This window comes from Equus caballus, chromosome 24, assembly GCF_041296265.1.
Source record: "Equus caballus isolate H_3958 breed thoroughbred chromosome 24, TB-T2T, whole genome shotgun sequence".
In the NCBI taxonomy this organism is placed as follows: domain Eukaryota; kingdom Metazoa; phylum Chordata; class Mammalia; order Perissodactyla; family Equidae; genus Equus; species Equus caballus.
The window spans coordinates 47130404-47143460 of NC_091707.1; the positions used below are offsets into that span (position 1 = coordinate 47130404).

A 13057-nucleotide genomic window follows, 5' to 3' on the forward strand; every position below is an offset into this window, starting at 1 on the left:
AATTACTCAGAATCTCAGAACAGTGAAAGCAGAGCATTAAACCAAACACGGGGCTCCTCTAAGAGCGGGCGCTCTCTGCAACTGAACACGTCGTACACCCGTGATGCCCTGACTCGTGAGCAGCAACAGTGGGAGCAAAAATTCAGAAGGCCCAGAAAAGCATAAAGCAGAAAATCAAGATCATCTAAGATCCCAACACCCAGGGACAACCACTATTCTCATTTTGGTGTACAGCTCAGAGATTTTTCTATACACATATAGACATTTACTCATACAATTTTTTATATTATGGAAATGGTATACTGTACATTCTCTTCTGTAGCCTTTTTTTAAACTTATTACATTATGAGAGCTTTCAAAAATATTAGTAAATACAGATCATTTCAATCCTATTGTACAGATAACAGAACATAATAGATCCATGTTCCATTTAACCAAACCCGTATTGTTAGGTTTCTAAAGGGTCTTGAGTTTTCCATTATTAAAAATGATGAGCACTGAATATCAATAAAGTTGAGTGAGGATTCAGTCACTCAGTATAAAGCACTTCACAGAGTACTTGGCAAGTAACAAGCTGTCTATAAAAGTTAGTGACATTTTTAATATTGTGTCTGGTGTAATGACTGAACTAATTCACATTTCCAACAGCAGGGTAAAAGAGATTGGTTTTTCTAAATCCTTGCCAATTGTTTCAGATTTTGTCCTTTGTATTTCTTCTATGAATGGTTTGTTTATGTTCTTTCACAGTTCTCCTATTGGATTCCTTATGCTTTTTAAATTTAAACTGATTTCTGTATTGGGGATATAAATCCTTTGTCATAAGAATAACAAGTACTTTCTTTACCTAAAAAAAAAAAAAAGACTTAAGACTTACCTCCAGTTCCTAGGACCTTCAAGAGCTCAAAATTTTCAATCCCCACCTTCTCTGCATGTCCTGTTAAATTAGCTAAAAAAGAAAGAGAAAAAAGAAATAATTAAGGAGATCAGCAACAGGAGGGGGCCCACAGGGGCTTCTGAGGTACCAGCAATGTTTTTTTTTTTTTTTTTTTTTTTTTTGAGGAAGATTAGCCCTGAGCTAACTACTGCTAATCCTCTTCTTTTTGCTGAGGAAGACTGGCCCTGAGCTAACATCCATGCTCATCTTCCTCTACTTTATATGTGGGATGCCTACCACAGCACGGCTTGCCAAGCAGTGCCGTGTCTGCACCCAGGATCTGAACCGGCGAACCCCGGGCCGCTGAAGCAGAACGTGTGACTTAACCGCTGTGCCACCGGGCCAGCCCCTGTTTTATTTCTTGACTTAGGTGATAAACCAGAGGTCACTTTATAATTATTTGTTAAACTGTGCAACTATGTTTTGTACAATTTTCTGTATGTTATACATTACAATAAAACATTTTTTTAAAATTCAGTAACTATCTGTCATTTGTACCAAAGAGTAACATAAAAATAAAGTGTCAACAGACTCTCTACTGACCAATATAATCTGAAAGCAAACACAAATTCTAATTCATAGATAGACATGTAGTGGAAAGAAAACTGGACAGATGTAGAGGATGTATTTGTTTATTCAAAAACCATTTCCTGAGTGTCTACTACAGGCCGTCCCCAGGTTCTAGGATGGGTTCTACCCCCATTTCTGCTCTAAGCACTTTACCCTGCTTTAGCTTGCATCAATCACCTGACCTCCCTGTGCCTCACTTCTTTCATCTCTGAAACAAAAGCGGTGGTCTCAACGAACACTAAGATCTCAGCCAGCTCTAAAATTCTAGGACATTTAAGTATGTTTAAAAATACAAACTCTTCGAAAACATACTCTGTCCTAAATAAGTAAAACTAGGATATCTTATAAGTGAGCGTTTTCTGACGTATATTCCGTTGAATTCTGGTCCTATTATATAAGATGTTAATAGGTGTTATCTTTGGGAGAAAGGTCGGGGATAGAGTCCTATAGTCAAAAAAATATGAAAATAGTTGGCTTAAACAGAGTTAAATAGGTTTCTTTACAGCTAAACCTCAAAGATCCTGTATCATCAAAATATACATGCGGATCTTCAAGGCCAAGATAATACATTTGTCAAATTTATTGGATGACAAAATTATTTTTATGGTAAGACCGATTAATATTACGTGAAGTAGCATTCTAGAGATACAGTCAGGAAATGCTTGGTCCAAATCCTAGTTCTACCACTTATAAGTTGTGTGACCTTGAACAAATTACTTCTCTGTGTCTCACATGGTTGTAGTATAAAATGAGAATAATAAAAATACCCACCTTCAAAATGTATTGATGTCTGCAATTTACTTTAAAATGCATTAAAAAAATAAGATGGACTGACGGATGAATATAGGTATGGACAGAGATGTAATAAAGCAAATATAACAAAATGTTAACTGCAGAATCTAGATAGTGAGTATTAGGGTGTTCAATGCACAATTCTTTCAAATTCTCTGTATATTTGAAAATGTCCATAATAAAATGGTAAAAAATAATACCTACTTCATAGGGTTGTGATGAGGATTAAATGAGTTAAATCTATACAGTGCTTTCTTGTGTGCCATTATGCATTATTGTAAGTGTTTGTAAATAAGTTAATCCTTTTGGACTACAATTTTAAGAAAATTAGACCCAACTAAGAACTTCTAGAATTAAAATTTTCAGGGGTAAGTAACTTTAGCGTCTTTCCAAAGTTTAACTAAATACATAATTTTAAAAAATTTAATTTATGGTCAACACACATAAAATAAAATTTACTATTTTAACTATTTTTAAGTATACAGTACAATAGTGCTAACTATATCCATTGTTTGCAACAGATCTCAAGAACTTTCTCATCTTGCAAAACAAGCTCTACATCCCAACTCCTCCTCTTTTTCCCTGCCCTCAGCCCCTGGGAACCACCCTTCTACTTTCTGTTTCTAAGAGTCAGACTATTCATGCATAATTTTAAAGTGGGAACCAATCAGAGTACATGGTCCATGCCTCAACGCTGGCATCAATATAAATATAAAATGAATACCAAAAACATAGGTAGTATCTCTCAGTAAACACACAATAGCATATCCTACAGTATAGAAATCAAGCAGATTATATAAAAGTCAAGCTCACAGGACACCACCACTTTTGAAATAATGATTTGACTCTCCTCTAACTGAATGTTAAATTCTGTTCTTTTACTGTGCCAAAATTTTTTAAAAGTTTAAGACATTATTGAAGAGTCATATTTAAAAATTATTTCTCCTGACTCTATTAGGAATCATCTTTTATTTACTATGAGATATGTAAAGACCCAACTCTCCAAAAGCATTGTCCATACACTATATTTCTCCCATATCTATAAGTACAGGTAGACTAGAAAGATAAGGAACTATCTTTTGACAGGCAGCCACTTCAGTCTTTCTTCACTAACCATAGAATTACTTTCATAGGAAATTAAAAGAGGTGACAAATTAATTCCACTTTGTTCTACAAAGTATACCATCCAGGAAACCCTGGCCATTCACAAAGATCTTTCAGATGATCTGTGAAGGGCTGTTTTTGTTCATAACCTACTACCTTTATTTGGTTTCTCCATGTAAATTAACACTTTGTCTGCAAGGGGAGCTCAAGCCTTCTGCAACCTCCTAGTCTCAGGGTTGGGGAGAAGAACTGACAGGGTTCAAGATGGAGGGCACTGATACCTTCTGTACTTGATGGGGGCGGGTGGTGGTTAAGGTTTGCAAGTGATGAGGAGGTTACCTCTGGTTTCTTCGAGCTATGTTCTCTTTGGATTCTCCTCTCTGTGGCTTAGCTGCTGAAAGTTTATTTACTTTTTGTATTGCTTTTCTATCGAGATTGTTCCCAGGCAACTGGTGAGGTAAGGCAGAGCTTGGGAGAGGTTCTTCCCTCCCTCATACAAGCCCCAGGTCCTAAGAAAACCCAAGAATGCCGGGCTTGAAAAGAACTTAGCTTTGGGCTTACGAAAACACACTCTTTTTACACCTCAGGTTTCTCCTAGAGTTTATCTTTCCTGGCCTTTTCTTGCTTAAGATAGTGAGATTCCAATGAATAAGCTTAGTGGGTATCTGCTTAGGGCAAAGGGACCTATAAGTCTTAAGTAGGTCCATGTGGTCAAGTGCAGCTCGCCCAGGGCAAAGATTCAGTTTGGGGTAAAGGACGAAAGATCAACCTTGTCATAATGTACTCCTTTATTTTGTCCTCTCTGTCTTAATTTCACTTGGGGACCAAACAATCATAACTGCAATGGGGCAGGATACAGAGATCTTTATCCTGACAACAGTCCACAAAGCTAGAATCTGCAGTTCTCAGAAAACATTCCTTTGGTTCATCTCTTTCTACTCTGAAAATATGAAAAATAACTTTTTTATTTAAGAAAATTAATTACAATTTCACTGGTGTTGAAACAAAAGTAATATCATTCACCATTTAACCCTGATTTTTATTTTATTTTCTTATTATTTTGCTTTTGAAGTGCTGAGAAATAGAAGCAAACAGTTCATGGGTCAACTTTTTGCTCAAAGGGAAAATTAACTGAAGACATTTGAACACCAAAAATGTATTTAATACATTTTAAGTTTTATTGAGACATAATTTACATACAATAAAATTCACCCATTTAAATGAACAGTTTGATGCATTTGGTAATTGTGTACAGTCATAAAACCTCCCCACAATCAAGAAATAAAACAGTGCCATCATCCTGAAAAGTTTCTAGTCATTATAGTTTTAAATTTCTAGAATTTCATATAAATGGAATCATACAGTATAGTTTCTTTGCATTCGTTTCATTTACTTAGCCTAATGTTTTTTGAGTTTACCCAGGTTTCTGCGTGTGTTACTACTTCATTCCTCTTTATTAGAGTAGTATTCCATAGCAGAGATATACCACAATTCGCTTTTCCATTCACCAGTTGATGGACTATGCGGGATGGTGTGTGCAGTTCTGGGCTATGATGAAGTATTTTTGTGGACTTAGGTTTTCATTTTTCATTTCTCTCGGGTAAATACCTAGCAATGAGATGGCTTTATATGCCATAGGTCCATGTCTACCTTTGTAAGATACTATCATACTACTGTATTAAATTGGCTGTGCTATTTTGCATTCCCTCCAACAATATATATGTGAGGTCCAGATGCTCCACATTCTCTTGAAGACATGATAATCTCAGACCTTTAATTTTAGCCATTCTAATGAGTATGAAGTGGTATCTAATTGTGCTTGTTTGTAGGCTTTATTTTTTAGAGTAGTTTTAGGTTCACAGCAAAACTGAATGGAAGGTACAGAGATTTCTCATATACCCTCTGCCCCCACTCATGCATCCTCTACCCCATTATCAACATCCCCTCCCAGAGTGGTCCATTTGTTACAACTGATGAACCTACATTGACACATCATTATTATCCAAAGTCCGAAGTCTACATTAGGGCTCACTCTCGGTGGTGTACATTCTACGGATTTAGACAAATGTATCTACCGTTGTAGTGTTTAGTATCACATAGAGTAGTTTCACTGTCCTAAAAATCCTTTGTTCTCTACCTAGTCGTTCTTCCCTGCCCCTAACTCTGGGCAACCACTAATCTTTTTACTGTCTCCATGGTTTTGCCTTTTCTAGAATGTCACCATAGCTATAATCATACAACATGCAGCCTTTTCAGATTGGCTTCTTTCACTTTGTAATATGCACTGAAGTTTCCTCCATGTCTTTTCATAGCTCACTTCTTTGTAGTGCTGAATAACATTCCATTGTCTGGATGTAACAGTTTATTAATTCATTCACCGACTGAAGGACATCTCAGTTGCTTCCAGGTTTTGGCAACTATGACTCAAGTTGCTATAAACATCCATGTCCAGTTTTTGTGTGGACATTAAGTCTTCAATTCCTTTGGGTAAATACCAAGGAGCACAATTGCTGGGTTATATTTTAAGACTATGTTTAGTTTTGTAAAAAACTGCCCAACTGTCTTCCAGAGACTGTACCACTCTGTATTCCCACCAACGAGTGAGAGTTCTTGTCACTCCACATCCTCACTAGCATTTGGTGTTGTCAGTGTTCTGGATTTTGGCCATTCTAATAGTAGTTAATTTGCATTTCCCTGATGACATATTATGTGGAGCATCTTACCATATGCTTATTTGCCATCTGTATATCTTCTTTGGTGAAGTGTCTGTCAAGGTTGTTGGCCCTTTTAATCGGCATGCTTATTTTCATACTGTTGAGTTTTAAGAGTTCTTTGTATATTTTGGATAACAGTCCTGTACCAGATGCGTCTTTTGCAAATATTTTCTCCCAGAATGTAACTTGTCTTCTCATTCTTTTGACATTGTCTTTTCCAGAGCAGAAGTTTTTAATTTTAATGAAATCCAGGTTATCAATTCTTTCTTTCATGGATCATGCCTTTGGCGTCATATCTAAAAAGTCATTGCCAGGGGCCATTGCTGTCGCCTAGTGGTTAAGTTCAGCACGCTCCACTTTGGCAGCCCAGGTTTGATTCCCAGGTGTGAACCTACACCACTTTTTGGTGAACATGCTGTGGTGGTGTCCCACATACAAAACAGATAAAGATTAACACAGATGTTAGCTCAGGGCAAATCTTCCTCAAGCAAAAAGAGGAAGATTGGCAACAGATGTTAGCTCAGGGAAAATCTTCCTCAGCAAAAAAAAAGAAGTAAAAAAATTATAAAATCATTGCCATTCTCAAGGTCACCTAGGTTTTCTCTTATGCTATCTTCTAGGAGTTTTATAGTTTTACATTTTACATTTAGGTCTGTGATCCATTTCAAGTTAATTTTTGTGAAGAATGTAAGGCCTGTGTCTAGATTCATTTTTTTTTTGCATGTATATGTCCAGTTGTTCCAGCACCATTTGTTAAAAAGACTATCTTTGCTCCATTGCGTTGTCTTTGCTCCTTTGTCAAAGATCACTTGACTCTATTTATGTAGGTCTATTTCTGGGCTCTCTATTCTGCTCTATCCATCTATCTGTCTGTTCTTTCCCCAATACCACACTGTCTTGATTATTGTAGCTTTACAGTAAGTCTTAAATTTGGGTAACGTCAGCCCTCTGACTTTGTTCTTCTAATATTGCGTTGGCTATTTTGGATCTGTTGACTCTCCATATAAACTTTAGAATCAGATTATTGATATATACAAAATAACTTGCTTGGATTTTGATTGGGATTGCCCTGAATCTATAGATTATGTCAAGAAGAACTGACATCTTGACAATATTGAGTCTTCCTGTCCATGAACATGGAATATCTCTCCATTTATTTACTTCCTATTTGACATCTTGCATAAGACTTTTGTCGCTTTCCTCATATTAATCTTGTACACAGTTTGTTAGATTTACACCTAAGTATTTCATCTTTAGGGGTGCTAATGTAAATGGTATTGTGTTTTTAATTTCAAATTACACTTGTTCATTGCTAGTATATAGGAAAGCAACTGACTTTTGTATGATCAATGTCGTATCCTACAACCTTGCTATAATCACTTATCAGTTCCAGGAATTTGTTTGCTGATTCCTTTGAATTTTCTACATTCTCAATGTGGTTTTAAATTTCATTTTCTTTCTTTTTTTTTTTTTAAAGATTGGCACTTGAGCTAACAACTATTGCCAATTTTCTTCTTTTTTTTTTTTGCTTTTTCTCCCCAAATCCCCCCAGTACATAGTTGTATACTTTAGCTGTGGGTTCTTCCAGTTGTGGCATGTGTGACACTGCCTCAGCGTGACCCGATGAGTGGTGCCATGTCCATGCCCAGGATCTGAACCAGCAAAACCATGGGCCACCAAAGCAGAGCACACGAACTTAACCACTCAGCCAGGGGGCCAGCCCCTAAATTGCATTTTCTTGATAACAAGTGATATTGAACATCACTTCATGGGTCTATTGGCCATTTACACATCTTTTCTTGTGAACTGTTCAAATCTTTTGTCCATTTTTTATAGAGTTTTTTGTGTCTTAACTGTTGAGTTATAAGACTTCTTTATATATTTTAATAAAAGCACTTTGTCAGATATATGTTTTGCAAATATATTCTCCAATTCTGTAGCTTGCCTTTTTATTTTCTTAACTGTGTCTTTTTTAAAAGCAAATTTTAAAAATTTTTATGAAGTACATCTTACCAAATTTTTTCTTTTATAGTCTGTGCTTTTTTGGATCCTGTTTAAGAAATCCTTGCCTAATTCAACGTCACAAAGACACTCTCCTATATGTTCTTCTAGAAGTTTAATAATTTTAGCTCTAATATTTAAGTCTATAATCCATTTTGAGTTAACTTTCTTGTATGATGTGATGTAAGGATCAAAGCTCATCTTTTCTCATACAGATATCCAGTTGTCCCAGTACCACTGGAAAAAAAAACCCCTATGATTTCACCTTTGATTTATATTGGCTCTGTTGTCAAAAATCAATTGACCACATAACTGTGAGTCTATCTGATGACTCTAATATTCTGTTCCAGTGATCCATGTCTAGCCTTACGCCAGTAGTGCACTGCTTTGGTTACCATAAGTCTTGAAATCAGGTAATATAAGTCTCCCAACTTTGATCTCTTTTTCAAGATTTTGTTGCATTTTCTTATAAGTTTTAGAATTAGGTTTTGAATTTCTACCAAAAAAGCCTGCTAGGATTTTGTCTGCAGTATTTAACTATTAACATTTTAACCTAAACTGCTAGTTTAATAGTTTAATCTATTAATAGTTTAATAATTATTTAATAATATATAATTTTAATAATAATTATTAATAGTTTAATCTATTAACAATTTAATGTAATTATTGATATTGTTGGGTTTGGGTCTACTATTTTATTATTTGTTTTTGACTTGTCTTTTCTGTTGTTTGTTCCCATGTTCCTTCTTTTATGACTTTTAAAAAAATCATTTGAATGCTTTTTAGAATTTCATTTCTATTTTTACATTGGCAATTTTAGCTCTACTTCTTTGCATTATCTGTGCAGTTATTGCTCTAAGGATTACAATATACATCTCTAACTATTCATAGTCCTTTTACAGCTAATATGGAAAACTTGCAATCATCCTTTATGGAATAGCTACTATACATTACATGGAGTTAATAGTATCTTCTACATATATTATAAACTTCACAAGACAATGTTATAAGTTTTGCTCATATGATACAATTTATAAAGAAATTAAGAGGAAAGAGAGAGACTTTTGCATTTCTGCAGATATTTATCATTTTTGATGATCCTTCTTTTTTAAGGATCCAAAATTCCATCTGGTATCACTTTTCCTCAGCCTTAAAGAATTTCCTTTGACGTTTCTTGTAGTGCAGGTAATGAATTTTCTGAGTTTTCTTTTATCTGAAAAAGACTTTTTTTACCTTCATTAAAAATTTTTTTGAGATATAATTCACATAAAATTCCCTTTTAAAGTGCATAATTCAGTAGTTTTTAGTACACTCACAAGATTGTGCCATTACTACTGCTAATTCTGGAATCTTCTTCATTCTCAAAGAATATTTTCCTTTGATATAAAATTCTGGATTGACTTTTTCTGTTCTTCTAGCACTTTAAAAGTGTTCTTCCACTCTCTTTTCGCATCCATAGTTTCTGAGATGCAGTCAGTCAAAAAATAGATCATTGCTTCTCTGTTTGAAATGTGTCATTTTTCTCTTACTGCTTTGAACATTTGCTCTTTATCTTTCAACAGTTTTGCCATGACGTGTCTTGAGGTGGACCTCATCGGATTCACTGAGCCTGATATTCATTGAGTATCTTATATTTATAAATTTGTTTTTCATCAAATTTGGAGAATTTTTGCCTTAATTTTTCAAATATTTTTCTATCCTCTACTCTCCTTTCCTTCTGAGATTCTAATTATATGTATGTTAAATTGTTTGATACTACTTAAGAGGTCCCTGAGACTCTATTCATTTTTTTCCAATATGTTTTCTCTCTGTTCTTCATATTAGTTAATTTCTACAGCTCTATCTCCAGGTTCACTTACTTTTCCTTCTGTCATCGCTGGTCAACTGTTAAATCCATCCAATGATTTTTTAATTTAAAATATTGTATTTTTCATTTCTAGAACTTTCATTTGGTTCTTTTTCATTGTCTCTATTTATCTGATTTATTTTTTCATTCACTGAAAGCATGTTGTTTTACTTCATTGAGGATACTGTAATAGCTGATGTAAAATTCTTGTCTGCTATTGCCAATATCTCATTAATCTCAGGATAAGACTCAGCTGATTTTCTTTCCTCTTGGGATATGTCCCATTTTCTTGATTTCTCATACATAGGGTAATTTTGGATTGTACCCTTAATCCTATACATGTTAATTTGTGAAGGCTCTAGATTGTTTTTTTCTCTAACGAGAGTTATTTCTCTTAACTTAGCAGGCAATTATCATGGCTTGGCAGGGCTTGACTTGAACTGCAAACTCTACTTCTTAGGAGGCAGCTCTAGTCCAGTTCAGACCTTCTGTCTTTAGCTGTACTGTTCCACATCTGCTGTACTCATGCATGGTTCAGAGGTCAGTCAGAGATGTGTGTACACAAAATTTGAGGACTCCCCTTCCTCTGACTCCTCTCCTTCTGAAATTCCTCCATGATTTTCAGTCATCAGGGTTCTCTGGGTCTCAGTTTTCTAGTTTCCCTGGCCAGAGAGACTACTGTTTTTCCACCAGAGTCCCCAGAGCCTGGACTGTACTTAGCCTGAAGCTATAATCAGTGGAGAGGCAAAGCTACTTCTTACAGCTTCCCTCCTCCTCTCCTCCAACTGGGTACTCCCCTTTACAGTCTGTCTGCTTCTGTTCACTCTCAAGCACCTTAAATAGTTGCTTTTTGTATTAAGTCCAGGTTTTATAGTTATTTTCTGCAAAGGAATTCTCCAGGAGGCAGTCTTATTTTGACATCACAAGAAGCAAAAGTCTTCCTACAGTCAACATTATTATAGCAGTTTCTACTTCAACTACTGCCTCAGCAAGTTAACTTCAAAGAGTAAAAATAAAAAAGGGGCTATGATATAGGCCCATCTCAGGGATCTTGAACTTACCAGCCATATGATACTTTCTTTCACATTACATCTGTTAGGCAATGTAAGTGATCACACATATGGAAGCGAATCAACAGAAAACTCTATCATATTTAGGCATAGAGGAAATACTTGTTAATTATAAAGATGTTTTCATTGTGCTAATGACAAACCTCATAAAATAAATGGTAAATATGACACTATTAGAATCCTACGCAAAGACAAATACACACTCAAGCATGAGTCTAGGTGTCTAAATGGTTCTCATTTCTATGCTATTATTTGTCGTTGTAATTAGAAGCCTTTGAGCATAACAGTCTAAAAATAAACTACATTTCTCTTAATTAAATTGTTAACCTAAGAGCAAGAGCTCAAACTTCCCAGCAACAATACTAACATTTATTAGAATAAGACTTAAAATATTTACCCATTTTATTTTATCCCGGAGGTGAAATAAACATCAGCCAATTACAGAAATCTTCTGCATTTCTGAGCCATCCACACCTTAGTAAAGTCCAAAATGATGTTCTGATGAGATGGTATGGAGCTATCCGCATGCCTGGGACAAGGCTGTACCAGAAACAGGCCTGTACTACTGAAATAAAATCATCCATTGTCTTGATCCAAACACGCAAGTAGATGGTACGTCACTGTGGTTGCAGGAGCCCCCTGCCCCTGTGGCAGCCATGCCTCTGCCCAACCTCCTGTCTAGTTCTCCCCAAAAGTAAGAGAGGTTACTAATCTAACTATCCAAACGTCCAAAATTCTGCTTGGGCAGAGTGAGCAGTAGGTGGAGTGAGTGTGTTAAAAGAGCAGTCCCTGCAGTCTGTTTTTTGTCTCACTTCTGGGTTGGCCTAACCCCCTGGGGCCAAATGGCCATTCTCCTGCACCCCTCCCTTCACTACACATAGCAATTAACAAAGTGGTTTTGGAGGTTCTCTTGGGACTCAGTATTCACTGACTAGTTTGTTCTCCCCTCTAACCTTCTAACTCATACACCTCATACGCTGGTCCCAAGATTATGACTAGATGGGGTTGGGAGGGACGGAGGAATCTTCACCTAGGCCTTAAGCCTAAACTACATGCACCAGTGCTGCTTTTAAGAAAGAGTTACACACTGGTGTGTTGAAGGTTTGCACAGCTTTTACTGAAGTGGCACTCTGAGTCCCACCGACCACGGTTCCTTGCAGACAGCTCCCTCATGACTCCTGAGGGAAGAGAAAAGATTGGCTGGGCAGAGTTCAGGCATTTATAGATTTCTGGCTATAACAGTATAATGGTATCAAAACCTCACCCTCAGTCCCTAAATCCTAACTAAAAGGATTAACTCCTTCCCACAGAAACAATGCCTTATGAAAACTCTTCACAAATATATAAAATAACAAAGAATGTCAACAAACTTTAAAAACTTAAGACTAGAGCTATCTAATTGGTACAGAGCAGTATGACCACATCATTTGCTGATATCTAGCATCTATTTTGATGCCTGGCCAGCCCTGACGGTCTAGTGGTTACAATTTGGCTCTCTCACTGCCATGGCCCAGGTTCTTTTCCTGGCCAGGGAACCACACCATCTGTCTGTCAGTTGTCATACTGTGGCAGCCGTGTGTTACTGTGAGGCTAAAAGCTATGCCACTGGTCTTTCAAATACCAGCAGAGTCACCTATGGTGGACAGGTTTCAGCAGTTTCTAGACTAAGACAGAGTAGGAAGAAAGGCCTGGCCACCCACTTCCAAAGAAATTGGCCTTGAAAACCCTATGAATGTTAGCAGAGCACTGTCTGATAGAGCTCTGAGAGGTGAGAGGATGGTGTAGAGGGACCGGGCGGGGACCCACTCTGCGGGACACAGGGTGGCTAGGAGTCGGAATCAACTCGACGGCGCCAACAACAAATTTTGATGCCCACGTCACATGAGTTGTTAAATATTAGTAAACTTAGACTAAAACATTAAATATTTTTAAACTTTTCGAGGTCAACTTTAGGCCTACCTATATTGTTAATCAGCTTAGTCTCCTTTCATCAAAAGCATTTAAAGGCTTTTTACCCTCAGGCAAT

General features: G+C 36.5%; 1 protein-coding gene across 3 annotated transcripts in view; it reads right to left on the bottom strand.

Moving 5' to 3' along the window:
• The window catches only part of RPS6KA5 (ribosomal protein S6 kinase A5), a 164920-nt gene that overhangs the window by 106739 nt on the left and 45124 nt on the right, over positions 1–13057 (bottom strand). For 2 of the 3 annotated variants that reach the window (XM_023628276.2, XM_070249771.1), the window contains exon 2: positions 875–946. In XM_023628276.2, the coding sequence (XP_023484044.1) occupies positions 875–946 (72 nt within the window). Of the gene's footprint in view, positions 1–874; positions 947–11428; positions 11780–13057 lie in introns of those variants that run through there. The other variant, XM_070249772.1, reaches the window with a different exon arrangement.